We start from the raw sequence: 27,911 nt of genomic DNA on the forward strand, positions 1-27,911 counted from the left end.
GCTTTCGATGGAGTGGATGGTAATTGCTGATACATGACCTCTTTTAACCAGCCAAGTAAAGAATGAAAGAGAAATCTTTGAACTGGGTGCACTAATGTAGCATCTGGCAATTGGCCTGAACGCAGATTAATCTGATACCCCATTCTGCATTCTTCCCTTCTCTTTCTCTCTCTGCCTCCAGATTCTCCACAGCAACTGGCATTTCATGCTCAGACTTTGTGCTCTCTCTCTCTCTCTTTTTTACCAAGTCCAGATTTATGAGGGATTGTACTTAGCAACTGCCTATGTCTTATATAGAACAGCACACTGTTGGCAGATAAATCAGTTTGCTAGAAGAGGAGAGAGGGGCGCACATTATATTTATTTATTATAAACCCCACTATTTCTTCTATCTAGGAGCTTAGATTGGCACACATACGTCTCCCATCCAAGCAATGCTCAGGCCTGCTTAGCATCTGCTATTGAGCCCCATCCTGCACCTTCAGATCCTTCTATGCATTCTCTTTGTAAATAGGATTAATGGTGGCTGCACCAGCAATTGTAGGAAGAGTACAAACTGTAATATTTATTATGGTAGCTCTCCCAACCTGGAGGGCTGAAGACTATATTTTTTAAGAAAGTAAAGCTGATGTCATCAAAAGTGCAAAGGCTACACAAGACATACATCTCATGAAGAGATGTGAAGGGGTGGGGAGAGGAGGCTAATAATAATAATAATAATAATAATAATAATAATAATAATATTTATACCCCACCCATCTGGCTGGGCTTCCCCAGCCACTTGGTGCCTAGAAAATGAAAAGAGGGATAGCAGAGCTACCTTTTAAATTCAAAGTTCATAGCATTGCCTTACGTCTGGAATTTCCCAGAATACGGCAGTCGGAAACCCTAAAGTTTAAGACTACAGTCCTATGACCCATGGGAGGCTATCCGAGGACCCATAGGCTACATTGGCTCTCCCTCTCTGACAATGGAAACATCCATGGCCCAGACCCTACCAGTTTCAGAGCTTCAAAGGACTGCTGAGATAAAATTCCAGAGGGGTTGTCATATAATCTGTTTCAACAAAGCCGCCAAAGAGTTTTGTAGTACCTCAAAGCTTTCAAAAAATAGTTTTGAGGTACACAAGACTCTTCATATTTCAGTCATGAGTGTAGGCTTTCATCTGCAGAAGAAATGACAACTTTCAGGAAAAAACTGCTTTATCTCAGGTCAGACCATTGGGCCCATCTAGCTCTGTAGGGACTACAATGATGGGCAGCGATTTCCCAGGGATATTTTTACAGCCCTTTCTGGTGATGGCAGGAACTGAACTTTGGAGTCTTTTGAATCCAACGCAATAAAGGAGCAATAAAGTCCTCCTCCGACTGAGAGTTTGAAATTCATTTTGAACAATGAATGCCTATTCTGGCCTTCTAAAACTGATTCTCTCAAAAACATTGTTTTGTATAGGAAGAAGAAAAAGATCGGTCTTTTAAACCACTTGTGCTTGCATCAAGTGAAACATGCTGCCTTGGCTTTTGGTGGGCTTCCATACAAGCATTCCTAAAGAAGCCTAAGCCCACATTGTTTCCTTTGGAAAGCGATACTTTGCTTGCCTGCATCTGCTAAACATGGCCCACAACTCTTCCCCGCATTTCTGGCTCTGCTGAAATTCATGAACTTCAACTTACTATTTAACAACATGTTAAAAATACATTTCTTCTTTCTACTGCTTCCAGCACTGTTGCTCCATTGAAGTTAATCATGTGAAAATGGGCTGAGGGGACTGTTTCTGGGAAATAATGGAAATGTTTCTGAGGTTATATTTCTTTTCTTACAGGGATCCTGGCAGGTCTGATTTTTCTTTCCTTTACTACCAGACAGCAAGTGATTGCATTTTCTCATATATATGCCACATTTTGCTACCCAAAGTGCTTTATAATCTTATTTTATCATTTACAGGCCACTTTTTTCCTACTCAGATTGCTTTACAGTCTTGTAGCTTCTTGTGTTTGCCCTGTGAGGTTCGCGAATGTTGTTTCAATTTCACAGTAGGGGTCTGAAGTTGAGAGACGGTGATTGGCCCAAGGCCATACACAGAGTCCATAAGTAAGCTGAGATTTTTACTAATGTCCAAACATAGTCTTGCATTGCCACAGCACATGGGTCTGACGTTAATATATGTGCTGGGAGGGCCTCACGTTATTATATTATTGTAATAGCAAGATGTAAACACAGCTGCCACTTTTCCATTTGAAGTAAGAGGGAAATCAATGAAAATGGTGGTAATTAATGAAGGGGATCAATGAAAAGAATGATGCTGCAATCAGAATCCACAGTTGGGCAATAAGAATGCAATCTGCATTGTACCAAAGTCAGCAACAATTTTACCATTGTTTTTCATGGATCATGATTGTTACCCTCAGTCTTCTTACCAATCAAGGTATTGTTGGTGCAGTCAAAATTTTATACACACACTTCTATCTTGCATTTCAACATTTTTCAAAAGTCTAGATCGCAAGGTTAAGATTTGGTTTAGGGTGAAAAACTGAATGTACCAATTAAATTTGGAATAATCATATTTTGAATGTGTATTGAATTGTTAGGATGCTGTTTTGTAGTAGATTATTTAGTCTATATTGTGTGATGTTACTGTCACTTTACCTGTGCAATTCTATACATGCCTACTCATAAGTAAGCCCTATTGAGCTTAATGGAAATTACACCCAGGCATGTAGGATAGCAGCATAAGAATGCCTCTTGACATTTTATTGTAAGGGAATTAAATTGGCAGTTGTATGAACATTTTGAATTATGGTGCTGGAGGAGACTCTTGAGAGTCCCATGGACTGCAAGAAGATCAAACCTATCCATTCTGAGGGAAATCAGCCCTGAGTGCTCACTGGAAGGACAGATCCTGAAGCTGAGGCTCCAATACTTTGGCCACTTCATGAGAAGAGAAGACTCCCTGGAAAAGACCCTGATGCTGGGAAAGATTGGGACGACAGAGGATGAGATGGTTGAACAGTGTTCTCGAAGCTACCAGCATGAGTTTGACCAAACTGCGGGAGGCAGTGGAAGACAGGAGTGCCTGGTCCATGGGGTCACAAAGAGTCAGACATGACTAAACAACAACAACGATGAACATTATAGTTGTTTAACATGATTGCTTCTCAATATAGCATGCTATACATGGGTTCACATAAATGAGTGTCATATGATCTGCCATACTATTCACAATCTTACCTCCCCTTCCCCAATTTATCTCTGTTCCCTAGGAAATAGAACAAGGAATAAATGCCATTCATAATATCCCTCCAAAATCCCTTACCTTGTTGATGTACCAGGTATGGGGCGTCCTGTATCGACAAGAACACACCAGCAGTAACCCGTGGAAGGGTGACACTGCACTGGCTTGTAAAGGCCACCACTGGCACACTCTGGAATGAACACATTGTCTTTCTGAGGTTGTTTAGCTTCTTCTAATGCTGACTGAAGTTCTTGATCACATGATGCCGCGGCTGGAAAGAAAAGAGCAATAAAGCTATGGAATCGCCTATAGACTGTTCAACTAGCTGGTAGATTAGCCAAGCAGCCAAAGTAAAATAGAGTCTGGAGGTATGGCACCAGTCACATGAACCTTCACTGGCAGTCTGATAGGGTGAGCTCAGTCAAAAGTCTCCCTTCATTTATTTAAAAATGAAATAAATGATTTTTTAAATGATTTTTTTCATTTAAAAAAATCGCAAGGTATTTCACAATAATGCAGTTCATTTAAGGTTCATCATCTTGTCAGTTCATTTAAGGTTCATTTAAGGTTCATCACCTTGTCACCTTGTCAATAATGCAGTTCATTTAAGGTTCATCACCTTGTCAGTTCTTTGGGATGACTAGGTCTTCATTAATAAGCGTGATTCTGCACAAGTCTGCTTAGAAGTATGCCCTGCCTAGTTCAATAGGACTTACTCCCAGTTAAGTGGGTATAGGATTGCAACCTAAAGAAAGGTTACCAGATTTTTTTTCAATGAATCTGGGGACACTTTTCAACTTCCTACTAAATAGATGGATTTTGTCAGGGGACTGATTTGTGAATCCGGGGACTGTCCCCAGGAAACGGGGGCGTCTGGTAATCTTAACCTAAAGGCCTTTCCAGTTGTGGCTCACCACCTGCAGAACACTCTTCCCAGTGAGGTCTGCCTGGCAGCTTCACGGACATCTTTTTGGCCTCAGATAAAATATGTTTCCCTTCCCCAGCCCTTTGATGGACTGAGTTGATTACATTGTATTCAACAAAGCTTTGTGTCGCTGTTGGGAAGGGTTCTTTTGATTTATAAAGATTTTAATGTTTTATTTGCTGTCTTTCCTTCCCTTGGGAGGAAGAGCAGGATATACATTAAACAAACAAACAAATGGGATTTTTCTTTCTTTTTCCTTTATGGTATAATATAATCCTCTTTTTGTTTTAAAATGCAAGTCGCTTGGAGAACTTCTTAGGTAGCAAGTGACCAATAAGTCATAATAATGCAGAAAATTACAAGGGCACCTGTACCCACCTTTAACGTATCCAACTGCTATACACATATTTCCTCTCAGTTGTCTAAATCCCAGGAACATGCACATGACAAACATTATCAGTAACATCCCCTTGCTGATAGTTCTCCTTTTCTCATTAATATAATGAGCCACGAATGGACAATTTGAAAAGGCTACTTTCCAGAGCTTTAATTAAGCTTTGACATTCAATGCAGTTGCCCCACAGAAGCCCAGTAACAAGACACCAGTGACTTTAAAAAAACAAAAAACAAGTCCTGCAAAGTGAGACATGTCAACCACTGTGAAGCAATGTAAGCATGTCCAGCATTTAAGAAAACGAAAAATTCCCTGTAAGCTTCTTAGAAGAAACTGGTGGTTAAATTTGGTTCACAAATATCACAAAACTGTAGTTCTTCACTGTGAACCTTTCATTTCAAGAAGTTTCATCTTAGCATCCTAAACTTCCCAAACTTGACTTAAAGCAAATGCTCAACTAAGCAAAGTAAGAAAATGGTTAGTGTATCTCTCAGAAGATAGATAGACAAGTCTTAAAGGATGGACTAGTTAGTTCTAAGATTTGACTCACAGACTGACTTACTTCCAGGGAAGGCTGGTCCATTAGCATCAATGGGGCACTGCCCCACCAACCTCATCCTGTTCTACCTGCTTTCCTTCTTATTATCTGTCAAGGGGACGGCTGTCAGCTTCCCCCTCCTTAGGCTCACAATTGCCTTGCTAGAACTCAGAGGAGGATGGGGACACAACTATAATTAGTTGGCTTCACACATCAATGGTCCTTGCTATATTTTTCCTTGGTCGGGGGGCCACCAGGTGGCGCATTGGAAGATGGCCGACAATAACATCTCTCCGGCCCACACGAGGTAATTAAGAGGCTGCTATGGGAAGTATGCAGTCTTCCCACCCCCCCCCCCCAGGAGATGGGGGGGGACTGCCTTGCCAGCGGTGTCCATAATGCACCCCCGGATTCGAAAGAAGGGGGTGCCCGGTCACTTGGCACAAGCCTTCGGTGAGGTCGGCTCTTCCTGACGCTGTTTCCAATCAGCGCGTGCTGGTTCGCTTTAGCTTGAAAATATAATTGGAAACATATAATTGGAAAGAAGCTAAAGCACATACATCAAGCAAAGTTCAGGAGACAAGACTGCTGATTAATGGATCTCTGTGACCGGAGCGACGGACGGGACAAATAAATCAAGTGATGAACCACCATTAAGAGACTGGTATGTTTGTAGTTAAACGGAAGGGGGGTGGAGGAAAAAACTTTTCTTTTCTTTGCCTTATGTGAGTATTAATAGCCCTCCACCCCAGAAAGAAGATCGTTGCATTTTATTAATCACAAGCAGGAATTCAAGAACTGTGTGGAGTGAATTATAGATCAAAGAGATGATTGGTAAACAATGGAGAACGGAGGAGAGTTTTATGACGCAGCTTTAAATGGTGTCTCGCTAAGACAGGCTTGTCTAAGAAAGACGGGGGGAGGAAGACCAGGATCATCGGAATGTGAGTGATGATTGGAATGTGATCTAAACCTGGCAGAGCCCTCCTGATATACTTGGCAAGCCTGGGAAAATTAAAGGACAGACTGAAGATAAATTCTTTACGGAAGTGTGGAATGGCGGCTGTCCCTAAGTGATATGATTATTGGAGAGTGTAAAACCCACACAGAGGATGTTTGTTTCCAACCCGCTTGTGAAGATTATCAGAGATTGCAAAGAAAGGAATATATGATAACAACAAGAAGATGAAGAAAGTCATAAAGAGACTATCTGGATTGAACTGGATAGAACTGTTTAATTAAAGCAGCAATATAAGTGATGCTTGGACCCCCGTTCGGAGCTTGAAGTATGGGTACCCCCAACAAAATTTAAAAATCTGGCTGTATAATTTGGAATTAATGTGATTTGGAAATAATGTGATTTGATTGGCCTGTTAATAATTTTTTTTAAAATATATATATATATTTTTCCTTGGTCACCCCACCTTTGCCCTACCAGGCCCAGTGGGAATCAGCTGCCACTGCCTATTTGGGTTCCATTGCCCCCTGAGAGTTAGCACATGCTGCAGGCAGCAGGGACTGTACAAGCTGCAGCAGGCAGAATTCTTCTGTCAGGTTCCAAACGATGTCTTCAGGTTTCACCAACCATGAAAGATTGGTTCATTAGACTTGGCATTTGGCAATGATGGTAAAATATATTGCATTTGTGCATATACACCAGAGGTGTACAAATTTGGCCGAGGGGACAAATATGGCCCCCAAACCTCTTTCTCTGGCCCTCAGAACTCTCCTGAGTCCAGACCTGTCACTGGCCTAGGTTTGCACCATGAAAGTGTTTTGCCTGCTTCACACCCTCCTTGGATGTTTTTGCTCAGTTGGATATGTCCTCTGATGGGGCCGCTTGCTTGCCTGGATAGAGAAGGATGCATAAGTGGGTGTAGAAATTAGCCTACAGTATACAGGTCAAGCTTACATTCTTTGCGTTGCCCATTTTTGGCCTCTGGCTCTGCCCACCACTGGAACATAACCCTCTGGCTGAAAAGGGTTCATTACCCTTGAGGTACATAATGGAAAGTGACATAAAAAAACCTTTCCATAAATCTTTGTTCTCCATATATTTGTAAGGCATTATAAAATAGAGTCCCCTTTGCTGCTCTCCTAAAAAAGGCTATGGATTGGATTCTATAGTATATGTTGACTTATGCACAAAGTTCAAAGTACATAACTACAAAACTGCACACAAAAGTTAAGATTTCCTATTCTTCCTTCTCCTGCACCTCCTAAAGTCTCTCGGGGGGTGTCAAGAAACTGGTTCCCTTGAATGGTGTAGGATGGAGCACAAGGGGTCAGATGAGCAAAGAATTGACTGAAATTGCATAGACCTCATTATCGGAAATTTCAGTTCAAGCCTGGAAGGTACTTTCCTATAACCATGTTGACTATTGTGAATCAAAACATGAGAATCAGAGACCCAGGAGCTTTTCTGTGTTTGAGCTTGCAGAGAATGCCTAATGTACAGCTGCTTGTTGGAAACTTAGCACTCTTGGAATTTAGGTACATTCTTGTGGCCTAACAAAATTCTCAGGGCTCCAGCCTCCCTTCATTTGCATATGCTTTCTAGCTCAGCTGAGTAAAAGAAGCTGCATCTAGCAGATGCAATCATTTAGCTCTGCGGTTTCCTATGGGACTATCACGCTGTTTATAGGAGCTGGCCTTTTGGAAGTGCATTTTGAAGAAAACGCACACTAGAAACGGAATACTCCAAACACATGTTTACTTCTGGTTCATCTGGAATGCAATCACAATCTTATCTTCCTGTAACATCTTGCCATATCTATATTTAGCACAGTTTTGAATTAGGTTATTTTTTTTAAAAAACAGACTCAGTATAAACTTCTTCTATACCGTGTCATCAGAAATTTGCCACTTAAGCCACAATCATTGAAAGTAAATTAGATTAACTTTTACCAGAGCTATGCAACCTGTTCACACAACTCTGGGAATGTTAAAGTCTCTCTTTTCTTTTCTTTTCCACTCGTCTGTCACCCTTAATTTCAGCAGAATTTCCTTTTTTAAAGAAAAGTGGCTTTATTGAAGTAAGCATTAGAAAACTGTATTTTTCATGATAGCATCTCTTTTTATGAAAGGTTCCTCATCTAGATTAAAGTTCACCACAGTATTTCTTAAGTCCTCTACATGAACTGTCAGTGTATTTATAAAACATGATTAACAATAAATAAATATATTAGTATGGTTGATTCTTTTACAGACTTAGTTCTACTATTTTGTATATACCATTTTGTGTACACACACACAGCAAAATGTAATGTAAGTGAACACTCACCAGGGCTCAGTCCCCAGAAACTGTTTTCAGTTTTCAACTTGGTTTTAGAATATGCATGTTACAAAAGCTAAGAACCACTGAGCACACTCAGAGTGCCTTTCCCCTGTGCCTAGAAAGCATGGATTTTCTAAAATAGGTCCCTTTCTAAAAAGACCTATTTTAGAAAATATGGAAAGTGTTACTGACTGTATAAGTGTAAAGGATAATGCCTGCCCCCTTCCCTCAGTATAAACTGTGGACCTTTTGAGTTGAATCTTCCTCACAAAACCCTGTAAAGAAAAACTTTGCAAAGAAAACCCTGTAAAGAAAAACTAAAACAGAAAAAGTATTAAGATTATCATTGTGTATAGTTGTTGGGCTGTCTTAACCTGGTTACGTTAATAACTTACCCTTAGTATCTGTCTGGTTTGGTTTATTTTTTAATTGATATTTTCAGAAAAGTTTAATGAGTCATAAAACAGGGCAGCTAAAACGGTAACATCATCAGCCAATATAAAATCAAACCAATATGATATAAACTGACCTAGCAACTGGTCCAGTACTAAAACTCTACAATGGCCTGTGCATGTGTGTTGAATTTATGTGTTTATTTTTATATCTCTTTCGCTGGCGATGAAAGCTGGCTCAGAAGTTCTGGCAGCAGCCCTATCTCAAAAAGGAGGGCATTCCATAAATGGGATGCCAGTACAGAGAATGAATATATAAATACACACACATCTATATTATCTATTTCTATGTAATAGTAAATGAATCACAGCTGTACAGACTTACAATTTCAATTTTATGAAAGAATAGCATTGTCTCCATTGATAATATGTTTCATTTTCAAGTGTTATTAGACCTTAAAATATGATTTTTTAATTTTTTTGCATGGTCTCTATACACTTTTCAAAATGTGACTGTGTCTATAGTGTTACTCAACCTTACCCAAGAGAAAGCCTGAATGAATAATAGTCGGACTCACTTCTGCCTAAAGGTGCACAGAATTCTTAGCGGACAATTGTTTGAAACAAATATTACCCGAACTTAAACCCTCACAGAGGCTTTGGCATTGACAGAATTGGCTTTGTTTTCTAAGCCATGCCACATCAAGCACCAGCCGAAGCAAGCCTTGTATTTACTAAGAATGCATGAAAATCATCATCTATTGATACTGACAACATCTACTGATATTTAACACCAAGCAGGAAATATAAATGAGAAAATGAGTTTCTCTTTGGAAGCCACACTGTCCAGACAAGGAACATGACTTTGTGTGGAACTTGTCATTGTGTCGTTGACCATATCTGATAAGCATGACCATAACTGATGGTTAGGAAATCGACTATAGCAAGAAGATGTTCTATTGGTATTTCCTAGGCCTCCAAACTTCTGAAGATCTTTCCTTTAAAGTAGACCTATACAGAAGTTAATATACAGTGGTACCTCAGGTTGCAAACACCTCAGGTTACAAACACTTCTGGTTACAGACTCCACTAACTCAGGAGTAGTACCTCGGGTTAAGAACTTTGCCCCAGGATTAGAACAGAAATCGTGTGGTGGCAGTGGGAGGCCCCATTAGCTAAAGTGGTACCTCAGGTTAAGAACGGTTTCAGGTTAAGAACAGACCTCCGAAACAAATTAAGTTCGTAACCAGAGGTACCACTGTACATTCACTGCTTTATCATTCAGGCTCCCAGTTGCATAGACAAGCCTGCACACAGTCAACCCAAAAGACATAGATCCCATCTCCAGACTTTCCAATCAATACGGAAAGATCTAGGGGTGGAACTGGTGGGAGTGATAAAGTGGGGGGGGCAGTGTATTCATTTGTGTGCCCCCCCCCCACATTCTTGGAACACGTGAAGGGTAACTTCTGTACAGTGTTAGGTAGAGGATTGTCAATCAGCTGCTTGTGATTAAAATTGAGCTGAATTCTGTGGTAGAAGTGAATGCAAATATTTGGGGTTTCTCTTGATCATTTCAATTGGTCATTCTGACCGAGTAACTATTTAGATTTATGGCCACAAGGTTGAGAAATCTGGCCTTAGTTACTTTACTGGCAGAAGTGCCAAGAAGCATCAACTGCAGTGCACTCTGCTGTAACACTTCCGTCACTCTACACAGCTAAAGTTTCTGGCACCGTTCAATATTTTTTTTCAGATGCCTTGCAGATGGGATGCTTTCCATTCTAGAAGACGGCATTCTGCATAAAACTATCTTATCTAACCAGAAGTTACAAGTGCCTTTGACATAACTCTTCTGGACAAGTTGTTCACTGAGTTAGACTCTTGCAATTTTTTAAAAAATTATTGTTTATTTTTTAAAACATTTCAAGAATTCAGATTTTTTTAAAAAAACCTGCTTGAATGTTCCATTTTCAAGGATTATTCATGATATATTTCAAGTCCAAAGTCCACATATTTCCATGTTTAAATTGATTTTAGATATAAAACAAATAAGCAAGTTCTTATTGAAGTGAGGGCATGTCAGAAGGAAAATGATTTGATATCTGTTTATATATATTAGTAATATATATATTAATGTAACTGCATAATGCTTTGTTTAAGTTTTCTGTTGTTGTTTTTTTGTACACTGCTTAAAGAGATATTTTTATATATTTAGTGGTATAGAAATCAAATAATCAAAGGAAGTAGCGATGGCCACCAACTTGGATGGCTTTAAAAGGAAATTGGACAAATTCATTGCAGATAAGGCTACCAGTGGCTGCTAGTGTCAGAAGCACTAGCTCTCTGAATAACAGTTGATGGGAATCACAAATGGGGAGGGAGTGCTGTTGTGTTCATGTCCTGCTTATGGGCTTCCCACAGACTTCTGGTTGGCTGATGTGAGAACAGGTGGTTTGACTAGGTGGGCCTTTGGCCTGATCTCACAGGGCTTCTCTTATGTTCTTAAAGGTGTGGCGATACTGCAGGGCAGCAATGTCCAACCGGTCGACCGTGGTTGAAAGGTAGATCAGCAGCATTCTCCAGATTGATCACAGGAGTTAAAGAAGAGATCGCCCAGTTTCTCCTGAGTGATCATGACATGCCCCGCCCCTGGCGCTGTTGGCAGTGCTGTTAAATGTTTTATCCCCTTCATCTGCAGTAGAGTGGGGGAAGAAGGGAGGGATGTGGACTGTTGGGTGAGTGATTTAATGCAACCCTCCCCCAAAAAGCTCAACAACTCTGGTACTCTGGTCTCCTCCCCTAAAAAGTGCAAGAACTCAGGCCTCCCCGCCCGCTACAAAAAGCTCAACAACTATAAAGTAAAGGTAAAGGTACCCCTGCCCGTACAGGCCAGTCTTGACAGACTCTAGGGTTGTGCGCCCATCTCACTCAAGAGGCCGGGGGCCAACGCTGTCCGGAGACACTTCCGGGTCACGTGGCCAGCGTGACATCGCTGCTCTGGCGAGCCAGAGCCACACACGGAAACGCCGTTTACCTTCCCGCTAGTAAGCGGTCCCTATTTATCTACTTGCACCCGGGGGTGCTTTCGAACTGCTAGGTTGGCAGGCGCTGGGACCGAACAACGGGAGCGCACCCCGCCACGGGGATTCGAACCGCCGATCTTTCGATCGGCAAGTCCTAGGCACTGAGGCTTTTACCCACAGCGCCACCCGCGTCCCTACAAAAAAGCTCAACAACTATGGGCAATGACAATTTTATTATACTGCCAGTTTTATTATACTGGGAGTAGATCACAGTCTCTATAGAGTTGAGCGTGCCTGCTGTAGAGTGTATCCACACTGTACATTTCAAGCACTCTTAGACTACTTTAAACAATCATGGGTTCCTTGCAAAGAATCCTGGGAGCTGTAGTTTGCTAAGGATGCTAAGAGTTGTTAGGGAACCCTTTCCATGCAGGGAGTTAAGACGGCTTCACTTGTGGGCCTGGAGTGGTGGTCTATAACATAAAACAAATGCAATGATGACCTCCATTATCAAAAGAAGTTTCTTCTGAGTCGCGGTGGCTTTTGTTTGTTCTGTCAGAGACACTATTTATTAAGTCAATTTTCAGCCTTTTCTTCAGGCTCTCAGGGGAAAACAACAACGCGATTTCAGCCTTACTTTGAAAGAACAAGTCGGCGCACCACCCTTCTGCTGGCCCTCTCTGCACAGGGATTTATTTACCCAAATCGCACAGAATTGTCTTTCCTGAAGAAGCAAGAAAATTAATTTCAAAAAGCTGAAACCTCAACTGAAATGGGTGGCTGGTTCTGGCATCATACCCGGATCCAGAAATAAGGATGCTCCAGGAAAGCAAAAGAGCCAAATAAGAATACCATAGGATTATTTCCTTACAGAGCCAGCAATTTTTTTTTAAAAAAATATACTTCTACAAAGTTTACTTTTCATATGTTTATAGTCAGCTCCAGTGGCTCAGCTTTTATTTTGGCTGCCGCAGCAAAGGCAAGCCCAGGGCTTGGCTCTGCCATAGGCCTGCGAGCAAAACAAGGGCGACATGAATGAAAAACACATCTCTACCCCACCTTCTCCTGGAACCATTGTGGGGAAAGAAAGAAACATTCTCCTACACTTTGGGCAATGTTCCACATGGTCTATCAATTTTTTTAAAAAAAAACAAAAACCCTCACACTTCCTCTTGAAGCCAGGAAGGTCTTTGTGGTGGCGGTGACTTTGGCCCAAATCCTGTGATGACATATACGGATGCAACTACTCTGAAAGGAATGTATCCCTATGACCAACAACATCCTTAAGTTAAAAAACTATGTACTAGTATTTTCATATGGCCAAGGGGGCCCACGTCTCCCAGCCTCCTTCCCTTCCCTTGGAGCTCTCCCTCTGCTATGACATCTCTTTTATTTTGTCCGTTCGTTGTGATTTGTGTTCAGGGTTGTGTCAGGATGGTTACAGGCAATCCTGCTTTCAATACTGCACCTGTCAAGGGCTTAGAGCAGACAGACTGCTTCGTCTCCAATCGGTACATACCTTGTAATTTGCTGCTGCATGGCAGTCCTGTAACTTTCTATATAGCACAAATGCTCTGGAGTTTGTTCGTTCTTTTGTTCTGCTTTGGTGGCTCTGTGGAGCAAAAGTGTCCCTCCAGATGGCAATAACGTGGTTCATAACTCTCACCTCAACAAGCCTTCCTCTTTCAACAGTGTCTCAGACAAATGGAGCCTCTTACGACTGGGCTTGCCAGCAGGATCCCTGGTTCATTATATTATGGAGCTGCCTATTATATGGTGGAGGGTGGCAAGCTGGCTGGGAATTTTGGAATTCTCCAGCTTACTGCCTTTCTTGACCACTAGTTGATTGAGTGATATGTTCTTTATATACTACTTTTATATAGAACAAAGCACTATGGGGGTCACAGCAGTCAGCATTCTTAAGACATCACAATTCAAAAGAAACAAAAAACTAAGCAGAAAACACTTCCCCCTCTAGTAGCCTCCCCATCTAAAAGATGAAGCAACTTCCTCATTTTAGCATATCCACAACATTTCTCAAACCAAAGCACTGCTCAGACTATCGAGGGGTGGTGGGGAGAATCATCTTTGCTGATGGCCATTGGACCCACCCCCACCCCATGGGTTGAAAGTCTAAAAGAGCCTATGTGCTGTATATGAACTGGCTTTTTCTGGTATTATTATTATTATTATTATTATTATTATTATTATTACCCCGCCCATCTGGCTGGGTTTCCCCAGTCACTCTGGGCGGCTCCCAACAGAATGTTAAAAATGCGGTAAAACATCAAACACTAAAAACGTCCCTAAACAGGGCTGCCTTCAGATGTCTTCTAAAAGTCAGATAGTAGTCTATTTCCTTGACATCTGATGGGAGGGCATTCCACAGGCCGGCGCCACTACCAAGAAGGCCCTCTGCCTGGTTCCCTGTAACTTCACACCTTGCAGTGAGAGAACCGCCAGAAGGCCCTCGGAGCTGGACCTCAGTGTCCGGGCTGAATGATGGGGGCAGAGACACTCCTTCAGGTATACTGGGCTGAGGCCATGTAGGGCTTTAAAGGTCAGCACCAACACTTTAAAATGTGCTCAGTAAATTCTAATCCAAAGCACTTTGTAGCCTAGGCTATTTTAGACCTCCCAAACACACACACATGCCCATTAGTGGAAATGACTCCAATTTCCCTGTACACATCTGAACTGGACTCCTGTCTTCATTTACACTTAAGGGGGGGGGAACCAAGGTGTGGCTGTGAACTGGGTGTGGAAAGAGACAAGTGCATATATCTCTACTGTGTTGTAGTCCCCAATCTCATGCTTCTTCACTGACTTCCAGCAGCTTTCTTGAATTGACCGGGAGTCATGCTCACAATCTGCAGGCAGCCCACGAAACAAGGTTTGGCCATCCTCTGTTATAGATAAACAACATTAATTTATCTTGGAAACAACAGGATCTGGCTTCATTTAAATCTTAGATTATTTCTATCTTTACTTATTTCACTCCAACTGCAGCTAGGCAAAACAAAGGGTTGTTGCTGTTGTTTGTAAAATCCCATTATACAAAGTATATCTGCTTCCCTTTACACTCACAGTCCAAGTATCTGATACAATTCCATTATCTAACTTGGAAGCAACACAGACAAATGTGCATGTTTTTCTGGCCACAAAAACAACTTATACCAATGGAAAGCACGCTGAATAAATAAACACTAATTGATCCATTGTGCTGGATGCTATGGCATGTATTATAACAAACGTGTTTTCCTAAGCTTTCTTCTTTTTGCAATACATTTTAGCATATTTGCTACAAATATTTGTTGATTCTGGCCCTCACCTTGTCTTGCTGTTAGTCTCACACCACATGTCTAAATTCATTTGTGACAAGGAGGAAAAATCCTGAGGCCTATGTTTTGGCAAGATGCTTCAAACAAAACAGATTCTAAATGTTTAACTTCTTCAGACAAGCAGTGTCTCAAGAAACAGTGGTGCTGGCATTCAGTCACCTAATAAGGCAATATTTTTTATTACAGTTTACATTAATTCAGCCCTGATGCTCTGCCTAGACATTTCTTTTCCTCCCTTTTTTGTTATTTGAGCAGATGGAAGGTTCTCCCCATTATTTGGAAGAAGAAAAATGAAACATGGTGAACATGCCTCTCCTAAACCACATGACTTTTTTGAGATAGGTTTCAGGAAATAATTATCAGGAGAAAGCTGCTACCAGTGTAAGAAAACCCAGAATGATTCAACCTCATGAAATCTGTACTGTCTCCTTTAAGACTCCCTGGTGGGTTCTATATTAAACGATTTATTTAAAGGCCATAAACAAAGTGATATGTGATTACTGTAATGGGCATCATTCATCCCTGTTAACTTTCAAACAAACAGGCACGAGTTATTCAACAAGTGAGTATTGACCCTCCTGCTTCCCTACCGCATGGCATGCAGAGCCAGTTTTGTGTCTTGAAACTCGTTCATGCAACTAACCTGCTCCCAGCGCAATCCTATACATGCCAACTTAGAAGCCGCATTTAGGTCAATGGGATTTGCTCCATTATCCAGCTTTACCAGCAACCAGTTGAGATAGCTCTACATGGAGGGCATTTATTTATTTCAAAAACTTATATGCTGCCTATTTTATTTAAGTAATTTTATATTCCATCTCCCCCCGCCTGCCCCCACTCCCCACCAAAGGATATAAAAATGCAATCATATCTGAATAAATCTGAATAAATCTATGTAAATCCATGTAAATTAATTCATTTGCCATTCCTGTACTTCCAACTGTTGAAATGCAAGTCTCAGATTTATTATGCTTTCCTGGTTGCTCTTAATAAAGTATGGAGGACAAGCAGAGCCTACATATGAAAATAAAAAATGACTGGAGTTTCATTCTGGAGTTGCAGAGAAGTCATATAACGTAATTAAAAATACTACAGTGAAGATTGCTATCTTTTTTGGCATTAAATTAACATACGCTATAAAATAAAATGACCAGCCTTGCAAAAAGGGGGAAGCCGGCCAATGTTTCCACGGTAGAGGTTCCATAAAATAGTGGAACATCCTGAACACAAACGGTATCTCTTAGATGTTAAACAGAGCACTTTTAAAAAATGTTTTAGGGTGGGAGGGTCTTTAACCCTGGTGGGAGGCGAAGGCTAGAGATGCTGGAAGCCAGAGCTTATAAGTATTTCAAACTAATATGTAAAATTAAAGGATAAATGAAAACGCTCGTAAAACGGGATTTTTGAAGATAGGGCGAATACTGCCATACATATATTCCAGCAGACTGGCTGTGTAAAGAAGCAATATATACAAGTTGCTCCAGGGAGGTCTGGGGAGGCTTATCTCCCCTCAGAAAAGGAAAGGAGAGGAAGACATAAAGAACAAAGAATTCATTTTACCAGTTCCGGCTTTCAAAGAACAAAACAAACAAGAGCAACCCACAAACTGAACCACTGCCTACCTGGCCAAGAAAAAGACAGAAGATGCCATCCTGTACATATCTTCTTTTTAAATGGGAACACCCTACACATATCTTCTCAGGAGTAAGCCCTGCTGTGTTCAATGGGACTTACACCCAGGTAACTGGGTATCTTTGACTGCAATCCTACACACACTGATCTGGAAGTAAGTCTGACTGAATACAATGAGACCTTGAGGACAATTCTAACTGGGGAAGAAAGTGAAGAGGTGGACAATCTGCTGCTTCCAAACCCCTGTCACCTTGGGTGCAAGGTGGGGGGCAAACTTACTCTTCTCCCTCCACAGACACACTGTGGTCTCCCTGCAGTTATCTTGTTGGTTTCAAAAAGGGAATGGTTTCAGGGCCTCACACTGACTACCACTGTGATTTTCCACTGCTGGTGGCAAATCTGTGACAGCTCTGATATTTCTGAATAAAAATACACAACCTTTCAAAACTGGATGTCTATGATGTTTGATGTGGCTACTTCAACAAGTTTCCCATGTCCTGTATGAAATAATAGAATGTCTTTGCTCTATTAGAGACAAAAGAAACACCTCAAGAACCTTTCCTCGTTATCTTAACAACTCGGTGAGGTACAGTTACTCCTTTAACTAGTAGGGGACCACTGGACCACCATGAGAAAAGTTAGTGAAGGGAGAACACACTTGTCTCTAGCCCTCCTACATACCCCGGGACAGCAACAAAAATGTTGGCTTCCAGGCTGGCTGGGTAGCTTTCCTGTTGCCACATTGCAGAGTTTTTATGAGGGAAAAGGAAAGAGGAATCTTCAGGTGCCCATGGAAGTAACTTATAGGCCAGTGCTTTTCAACAAAGGTCTTCAAGGGTGCTGTGAGATGAGGGTCACATCCACACCATGCATTTCAAGGACACAGCTTCCCCCAAAGAATCCTGGGAATGGTAGTTTAGCCCTCACAGAGGTACAATTCCCAGCATCCTTAGCAAACTGCAGTTCCCATGAATCTTTGGTCCTTTAAATAGATGACATGGATGTGACCAAAACTGCAGATACAGCCAAACCACTGTGCTTTTTGCACTCCCTCTTTTAAAGGGAATGTATTCACACTGCCCTTGAAGAAGCCCTATGTCAAAACATGTTGCGTCCGGTGACAAATGTTAAAGTGCAGGAGCTCATCATGACAGATTCCACAGCCACGCCCCCAAGGGGAGTCCAAACATGCAGACAGCTGTGGTGCTCTGTTAAGTCTAATAAATTACTTCCTGATGCACCTGAGAATTTCTTTCTTTTTCCACCTGCATTTGTGATCTCCAGACATTTCTTCCAGATTACTGGTGGCCCTGACCTCTCTTCACTTCTCCTCACCCCTCAAATCTTTTAAGCCTTTACGCTGAGAACGCACTGGCAAACAGTTATGCCAGCAATAGGACTGGAACAGCCCTCCACCCTGGCTGGATCAAGTACATCTATTATGCCCCAGATAGGAACTGAAACATTCCTGCCAGATCCTAGGAACTGCTCTGCTCTATACTATATTAATAGGATTGGACTGTTAGGCTGGCTTTTACCGCCCACAAAGTGCTACACTAGGGTGAATACTGGTTGCAATTTTGTTTTCGTTTGTGGTCTCTTGCATTTGCACACGTGAGACTCTTGAATAAGTAAAGTCGGTTCCAAACACAATAACTCCTTTGCTTTTGGCCCTAACTAATCTCCAGTGCAATAAAAATGAAATAAATACCACTTAAAATGAAGCATTTCTAGGCTTTGTTTCATTTTGTTTTACTCTCTCAAGGATGCTGTGTTCCCTTGCATATCAGTCAGAAAAATAACAATCTAAATTTCCAATACACCAATTACACGTTGTCTAAACAGTCCTTTTGTATTCTCTTTCTGACTCTCTGTGCCAAGAAAAGGGGAATAAAAAAAAGATGGCATTAGAGGATATTCCAGAATGGAGGGGTGCTCCACATCATCACCATCCTAAATGATGTGCTTCAGCAATGGAAGTTCTATGCTCACAAGAGGGCTAGACAAATTTTACTTTCTCTCAATTTTCCCCATTTATTCTAACGTCATGCATGTTTGTCTTACTTTTTCACTTTATAGGCAGTTTCACCTACTACGTGAACTTCTGCACACAATTTTTGGATAGAGAATTGCTCCACAAAGGTGACGGAAGTGCAAATTACGGGGTATAGTTTTTTTGTGCAAATTGGGAAAGGGGATGTAAAAATGTGAACCCAACTGAATTTCTCCCCTAGTTCAGAATATTTATTATTATTTTTTTGCAAATTTTCAGGTGTGCAGCCCAAGCTGTGTGTGTGTAGCCATTCAGAAGCTAAACACTTGGCTACAGCTGCCTCCACAGTTGCTCTGCAGGTCTTACTGATAAGGGCATAGTGTCATTCCAACCCACTCAATGGCAACATCCTTTTCCTGCTTCTGTGCACCCATCACAATACCTTTTCAATCACTGCTGACGCTTAGAGATATTTGTGACCTTATTCAGAAGCGGGCTCATATACAGTCTTTGGGGACTCATCAATGCCTGCCTCAAATGAATTCTCTTCAGATCAAAACCCAACCTGCAGAAGAATTTTTGGCTTCCTCAACCCACCCGTACTCATACTTTGCAAAGGACTGTACTCTGTTTCTCTATCTTTCATAGAAGAATCCTTTATTTGAAGGCATCTTCTGTTTGAAGAGCTGCCCAGTTTAAAGAACCCTAATAAGAGAAAGCATCAGCTGTGAAGCCACCCATCAACCATCAACACCTTTACAGCAGACTGAGCAGGCATATGGGTCACAGGGTCACAGTCTATTCTAGTATGCAAATTTTATGCAAATCTGTACCCCATTTCCCCCTTTGGTTTGGTGATGAATTTCCTTTGGGGGGACACATAAGTGGCCACCTGTTTGATAACAAATATGAGTACCAAGCTGGGGAGTGGTGGAAATGAAGGGTCAATCCCTGTGGTAACCTGTGGTAGCCATTCATGTCCTTCACAAAGTGTTAAAGAAGAAGGAAAGGAAAGCTATGAAAACGAGATCCTGGTTAACTTGAAAAGATTATAAGGGGGAGGGGGTAATATCTAAGTATGAAACTTAGCTAAGACTCTGTTTTAATTTTAGCTTTATTAACTGCATCAAAGTAATTATGCTCTATCATCTTACCAGAATTTTTATTGGTCTTATTCTGTCGGCTCTTTACTTGCTCAGTCCATAATGTAGGGTAACGCGATGCTATATCTAGAAAATTAAGAACAAATTGAGATCATTATAATGGAAAATATAAGTGATGACAGACTAGATTTATTGCAAGAAAATATTAAGTAACCTAATAAACACAGCAAGGCTGATTTCTTATTGAGAAACAAGTTTAGAAGAGGTTGAATAGTGGTATTTAAGAGGAGATGAAGTGCATGTTATGAATAGAAATCATGTCCATATTAAATGACACTATAAAATGAAGATTTAATGGGATAGTCAGTGCAGTTCATATTCTTCAGTCATAAACCCTGCTGTGCTTACGAGGTCCATCACAGTTCCTTACTGAGCTATGTGAGCTTTGGAGACCAACTAAAATTCTTGTACCGCCTTAAAGGCTGAAAGTGTATGTATTGTAGCATAAGCTTTCACTGATAGCATACAAAGAGATGAAAAGCTTTGCTGGATCAGGCCAAAGGCCCATCTAGTCCAGCACCCTGTTCTCACAGTAGCCAAAAGCAGGCAGGACCCAAGTTTCAACAACACTCTCCCTACTTGGATTTCCAGAGACTGAGGTGCATTGCCTTTTGACAGTGGAGGAAGAACACAACCACTGTGGCCAGTAGCTGCTGATAGCCCAGTTCTCCATGAAAGATTCCACTTCACTGCATGCAGAAAGTTACTTTCATCAAACATGTAAAAGGGCTATGTTCTTCTAGGATATCTCCTAGAAACACAAAAAATAGGCATCTTTTCTGCGACATAATACTGTGAGCAAATGGTATATATATATATATATATATATATATATACACACACACACACACACACACATATATATATATATATATATATACACACACACACACACACAGTATAGCCATTGTTTCCGTAGTCTCCCCATCCCATTTCCAGAAATGCTCACCTTCTTCATCACCTTGGGGCTGAGTGTCCAGTGCAGGAGCTGAAGCATCATCTGAATTCAGAATGGAAAAGATTTGCAAGGAGACTACAATTATGAGAGTAAGCTAAATAAGGGGACATACTTGATTGAGACTAAAAAAATGCATGTAGCCCAAGCCATCCAATACATAAGCAAATAATATCAGTGTTATCATATACATTAAAAAAACAAACAAAACAAAAACCTTTCACATTTGAATGGTACAAGTGGGACCTTCAACAAAATTTTGCCCTGCCTGTATAGGAATCCTTTTCCTCTCCCCTCATTGGCTGTGTCTCCCCTGCCCTGCCAAGACTTCCAATCAGCATTCTGTGCCCCTGAGCACACTCAGCCCTCATTGGGCTGTTGGGAGGTGGGGTGGATCTCCACTCATTTGGAAGGGTCTCCTGAAACATGCCAATATTTTTCTTTTTCATTTATTTATTAGATTTATATACCACCCTTCATTAAAAGATTTCAGAGAGGTTCACAAGAGAAATATCTCCCTTTTGTGCATAGATGGTGCTGAGGGAATGTTCCTTGATGCTCTGGCCAGTTTAGTCACTAAATCCAAAATCCATTTGCAGAGATTCCTGCTGTGTCAGAGAAAACTCATTTATTTTCTTTCTTATCATTTATACACTCCTTGATTCAAAACTGCTTTGAGGGTTTTCTTTTACAAAGGTTCATGTGGGCCGACCCATACAAAAAGCCATTTGCCAAATAATAGAGACACCGACACAGGAAAGAGTTTTATAAGTGTTCACATGGCAAACGGGTTGTCTGAATAGTCTGTCAAGAGCACAAAGTGCTTTTTTTGTGAAATCACAAGTGTTGGGGAAAGGCACTTCTTCAGTCTGTGCTCTGACCAAACAGTGCCGACCATCCGTTTTCTCAGTGCTCAGACCAAGCAATACAGACCATCCATTTTGTCTGTCTACAGTCTGAAAGAAATGGCCTGTATGCAGCAGGCAACTGGATTTACAGAAACCTGAAACAAAAGCAGAGTTTGGCACAGCAAAATCTGCTAATTCTTCTGCAGATTACACAAACAAGTTCTCTCGACAAGTTTTGATTTGCTTTCTTCCTGCATATTTCCTATACTCACGCTGCCCAACAAAGGAAAATACTGTATAGTAAAAATAGAAAGAGATCGATGTGTTGGTTCAAGTTAAGACAAATGCCACAAAACCTTTGCAAAATCAAAGCACTTTGGGAAAACAATGCTTTCGTTATTTACATCGGGTGGGGGGAGGGGAGGGGAACAGTTTGTCTGAAATTCATCTTTTCACATAAGCAAGGATTGAGAATCTGACTGTGAGCCATGATGGCTAGGGCCGATGCAAGATGGCACTTCAGAAACCTACAAGTTCTCTAGCCTTGTATGAAAGACTGGAATAACTGGAATAAGACTCTTGAAACCTTACTGAAATGACCAGGGCTGTTGCCTGTGGACTGTGTTTCATCTGAGGCCATATTTTGCTTGGATGCCGGATAGTAGTCAAAACCAAACCTGGTGTGGATTTTAATCTTTACAAAAATAACACTGTTTTAATCTGTTTTTATAGATAATTTCAGTGTTTTATTTTATATTCTTCTGATTTTTTTATTCTTTTGAAGAATATAATAATATTATTAGAGTTTTTCTTTTACAATCAAGTGGTATACAGTGGTACCTCGGGTTACATATGCTTCAGCTTACATATGCTTCAGGTTACAGACTCTGCTAACCCAGAAATAGTACCTCAGGTTAAGAACTTTGCTTCAGGATGAGAACAGAAATCATGCTCCGGCAGCGCAGCGACAGCAGGAGGCCCCATTAGCTAAAGTGGTGCTTCAGGTTAAGAACAGTTTCAGGTTAAGAATGGACCTCTGGAACGAATTAAGTACTTAACCCGAGGTACCACTGTATAAATTTTGATAACTAACCAACTAAAATAATGATGATGTTCCCCAAACAAAAGGAATGCACCGATGCAGCTATGTGATGTTTAAAAGGCCTTTCCAGTGTAGAGCAGGTGAGTCTCTCCAGAACCTTGCCATCATCAAGTCACAAGGAATAGTACAGGAATAGTATACACGGCAACTGCACTGGCTTGTCATCAGTAGTGGCCACTGCCAGAGAACATTCAAAGATGCCATGAGAATACCGACCGCATTCTGTGTGAGGCTAGCTTGTGGGTAACTCATGTAACCTCTCAGGGAAACAGCTGCCTCTGAAGAGTCTAGAAAGAGCCTGGTGTGTGTGTGGGTGTGTGTGGGTGTGTGTGTGTGTGAGAGAGAGAGAGAGAGAGAGAGAGAGAGAGAGAGAGAGACTTTCTCTCATAATGTTCAAGCAATATTGCACAAAATGAGAGGAACACAGTATCTGGCAGATGAGAGAGAAAAGGCAAGAAGCTGACAAGAGGAAGCCAAGATTTTTTGGAGAGAGGACAGCTAGTCTCTTTTTGTGTGTACGGTGGCTGCGCTGCTGAGAAATTTGTTTGAATTTGTCGAAACAAATACCCTTCTGTTTGCATCAGATTCCTAAAAGGGTGCCACAGGGCCTTTTTACATCATGCAAGCAACTTTGTAAATCATTATTTCATGGCTGGTTTTAGATATTTAGCTGAGTTACTGGCATCTCCCACAGACTCCGCTTGCCAGCAAACATTTCTCAGGTAAGAATCACAGAGGTGTTTGCTAGGATTAATGCTCATCGGAGAGAGCACGATTTTTTTCAAGCATGCCAAAAATAATAATGATGAAGTTGTCGGTGAAGGGAAGGAAACTTGAATTTAGTCAGCTTCTGCTCTTGCACTTCTGAACAGATGACTAGCACTAAGAGAGCTGCTGCCCTTCTTTGCTGTGTCCAACACCCCCATTGACACCTAACGCCCTGGCAGCCTATGTAGTTGCTTCTGCCAGCATTACTTCCTTGGCAGCTGCTCAGCTGTGCATGTGGTGGGGTGAAATCCTGACATCATTGCTGCTGGACAGGATTAGGCAGGGGTGGTTTAGGGTTAGGGGTTGTGAGGTTGCACCAGAAGAAGCACCACAGTGGCAGTGGCAAGTCTCACTGGTGCAACCATGCAGCCCCCAACTTGCTATTGACTCACCCCATCCCCATTCCTATCAGGAGAGTGTCTCCATCCCACTGCGAGTTCTGCTACTGGCTGTTCATAGAGTTGTGAGTTTGGTGCAGGTTGGCTGTGTACCCAAGTCCCTTCCGATTCCTAGATCCAACAAGGATCCGATAGCTGGAATAGCCAAGCCAGCTTCTTGGCAATGGCCCACTAAGTATGGGTTGTTAAGGTAACAAAGGAAGTGGCTCTCTGCCAGAGGCAAAATGGGTGGGCCCCACTCCCTCAACGGTCTGGTAGTTAGAAAGACAAAAGCCAGAGTTGAGGTGTGTGAGCGAAAAGCAAGAAGCAGGCTGGGCATTATCATTCCTTTTGGAGTGATAATGCTATAAGCCCCTCCATCATAGGCTCAGGTTGTATATATGTGCAAATCAACCATATATCCTAAAGACACCACAGTCTCCTTTTCCCTCATTCCAAGGAAACTGAACTCTGTGTAAGCACCTAGAACTTCACACTGCTTGGACATTAGGGTGGCATGCAACCATATATTTGCATGGACAGGCAGAGCCCATCCCCCAACCCCACGCCATGGAAAGGGGGAGGATGTTGGGAGATTCCAAGGAATCTCCATCCGACTGGTTTATCCCTAGTGGAAGAATGACTCTGAGGTTAGGCGGGAACCTCCAGGTATCCAGCATGGGAGGGGGCAAAGCCAGGTTATATTTTAGGGAGCCATGTAGGATTGGGGGGCTGCGCATGACCACACAAAAAATGCCCCCCATTTGATGTGGGGAGTGGTCATTGTATGCACAAAAGTATATTGGTGATGTCTAAAGAAACATACATGAGAGCCAGTGTGGTGTAGTGGTTAAGAGCGGTAGTCTCGTAATCTGGGGAACCGGGTTTGCGTCTCCGCTCCTCCACCTGCAGCTGCTGGGTGACCTTGGGCTAGTCACACTTCTCTGAAGTCTCTCAGCCCCACTCACCTCACAGAGTGTTTGTTGTGGGGGAGGAAGGGAAAGGAGAATGTTAGCCGCTTTCAGACTCCTGAAGGGGAGTGAAAGGCGGGATATCAAATCCAAACATGGAAGTGCACAAAAAGGCTCCCTTGACCTGCTGAGATTCCTGCATTCAGGGGATTTGACTAGACAACATTTGGGGTCACTTCCGACTCTACAATTCTATGCTTCTATGAAACAGAGATGCACAAATTACATGAATATGAACATTTTTAAAATGGAGGCAACAAAGCATCATGTTTTATATTTGTGGACTTTAAGATGAGGGTGGTTTTTTTTGGGGGGGTGCGAGACATTGCTGGGAGAAGAGTCCCACAAAATCCTAAATGCAAATAATACTAATTCTAATCCTATGTCCAACTTTAGTTTGACGCTAAAAATATAGTGTCATTTTTTTTTTTTAGCTGAGTGCCTTTTAAAGGTCTGATAACATTACATGGAATACGTATAGCTGATTCCTGCAAAAACTTTCAATGCAAAACATGCTGATCATACAAAACACATGTTGGCTTTGACTGGCAACTGGGATCCCAAGACACCCCTTGAACATCATTCAAGATGTTTGAATGGTGAACATTGCGAAGTATTAAGCCTAACAATAATTCTGCCCTGTTTAGGTAAATAGGGTCTGGCAGCTGATTGGCCTCCGTGGCAGGAGTTGGCTTTATAAAGTTTCCAGATTCACACCTGGTTTTGTTCCATATATATCAGGCACTGTTTGTAGCTGGGGGCAGGTGATAAAACTTATTCATTGCTGCCCAGCCTCAAAATCCAGGAAACTTTTAAAGATGGGCACAGTGCATGCTGGCTACACAAAGTGCCAAAACAACAAAATTTATGATCTGTATTGAGTTTCTTCAGAAAGTTATGAACACCTGGAGCCTACACATTTGCCTGGCAAATGTATCAAAGAAAGATTGTCCTCGAGTAATATATGCATAATTTATATTACTCAGTTTAAACAGCTACTGATTCTTTTCATAGGAGTAAAACATAAAATGGCAATTATTCCTAAGGATCCTAAGGATCATAAATTAAGGATAGTTACATAATTTCCCATCTGTCACATATCCTTAACTTGGGCACTTAGAGGGAGGGAAAAACCCCACACATATTAAATATAGTTGAATATGCATTACCATTAATCTTGGCACTAATGCCACCAACTACAGTGGGAGGCAAACTGGTCCAGACATATGAATGATTTTAGCACCAGCACATAAAAAGCTATATGGATATATCATTAATAATAACAGCAACTGCTTGGCTCTGAATATGATCCATCAGTTTAAATCATTACAATAACTCATCGTAAGAGAATTTAGCCTCAGTTGCCACAGTGATGGATGAAATAATGGCACTGACATTTTGATCCTAAACCAAAATTGGCCTTACGAAAAGGTGCAGAATGGTCTGATGCACTAGGATGAGGGTTAATAGAGACATTTGAAAAAACAAGCAAACCCAGCAATGCAACAATTTAATGGAGACTCTACTTTTGATACAATTGATATTTTGAAACTAGAAAAGGTTTAATCTCAGATGAGTTAGAAACAATTGTCTTAGTTCAAGGAGGAAAATCCACAGCTTTCCATTCCCATTTGCATAGCAATACTTATCTGGGCTGCTCTACTGAAATGATGGCTGAGGCCAATAACTTAGACAGGAATATGGAGTGCTGTTTTTCTAGAAAAAGAGGTGTTGGAACTCACCATGAATTCCTCCCTTGTTGTCTTATCATTTCAATGGCTCCCACCTGAGAGGTGAAGGAACTGAGTTCCAGCAAGTTCTGGTTGGGGGGGGGGGAGCCTTGGGAATATGGTCATATGGTAAGTCACTTATACATGACTAGTTCCATGTGTCTAGAACTGAAATAATTAGGTTGGATGTAAAAAATAATTAATTCCAAAGGATGAAATGTCAAAGTACACAATGGAAGTCCACAAAGGGGAAATATGAAAGTAGAGGATAATGCATTTTTAAACTGGGGTATGACTTACCTACCTCATTAGGTAACTAATCCTGTTGTCTGGAAGCATTTAGGATGCCCCTATATGTGGCTGCATAGGGATAGACGTGAGCATCCTGATGCCTGCCCTGAAAGGCTTGAGTACTTTTCTGAATGTCCAATTAGAACAAGAAGATCAGGGAATGTTCACAAAGTCTCGTCCCAGGTGGGATATCTCTCTTCAACACGGGAAATAATTTACTGCGCCTTGAGGCAGTCGAAAGAAGCAGCGGCAGTCACAGGACATGGCTAGCACAGGTCCTGCTTGCCTCAATCATGCTCACAAACATTCAAGCAGGGTGCTCACTTTTGCTCAAATGCTTGTAGCTTTATATTCAAATGTGTGAACCTTTGCTACATCCCTTAGATAGACACAGGGCAACTGTGCCTCAAGGTTGTGGGGAAATGTGACAGTCGTGTCTCAGGGCAATAATGTTCGATAGCTCTGAGACTCTTCTGTTCCAGGCTGAGTGAAAGCAAAAATATGAATACTGCTAAGATAACGTTGATACATCTGCTTGTCAGTAGGCATCCAACCTTATTTTTATTTGCAGTAGATTACCCCACAGGAATGTGCTCCAGCTTGCTGTTTAGAATGTCAGGCAGGAATATTTTTCAGGAGATTTATATCTACGGAAATCCACCAGGACGTGGCCTCTACTTGCCAGCAGGTTTACACCCAAAACTAAATCAAGTTACCTGCTTGAAACAACAGGCTGGTTAGAGTCTTGGCATTGAACTAGGGAGACCCAGGGTCAAATCGCCACCAATCCATCAAGCTCCCTGGGTAATATTCAGCCCGGTATTATCTCCTATCCTAACCTACCTCACAGGGTTGTTGGAAGGATAAAGTGGGGGAGCATACAAGTAATCCCCGAGCCTACCATATCAAGCGGAAACATATCTTTGTCATGTTTAACTAGAAATGGCAAAAAGCAT

General features: G+C 41.6%; 1 protein-coding gene across 2 annotated transcripts in view; it reads right to left on the reverse strand.

The window, feature by feature from the left end:
• SMOC2 (SPARC related modular calcium binding 2) overlaps window positions 1-27,911 on the reverse strand; it is a 127,345-nt gene that overhangs the window by 34,671 nt on the left and 64,763 nt on the right. For both annotated transcript variants that reach the window (XM_083434205.1, XM_083434206.1), the window contains 3 exons: window positions 20,863-20,913; window positions 19,905-19,979; window positions 3,314-3,503 (listed from right to left, as the gene is read on the reverse strand). In XM_083434205.1, the coding sequence (XP_083290331.1) occupies window positions 3,314-3,503; window positions 19,905-19,979; window positions 20,863-20,913 (316 nt within the window). The remainder of the gene's footprint in view (window positions 1-3,313; window positions 3,504-19,904; window positions 19,980-20,862; window positions 20,914-27,911) is intronic.

The sequence above is a fragment of the Podarcis tiliguerta genome (genome assembly GCF_965153285.1).
Source record: "Podarcis tiliguerta genome assembly, chromosome: 3".
NCBI classification, from domain to species: Eukaryota; Metazoa; Chordata; class Lepidosauria; order Squamata; family Lacertidae; genus Podarcis; species Podarcis tiliguerta.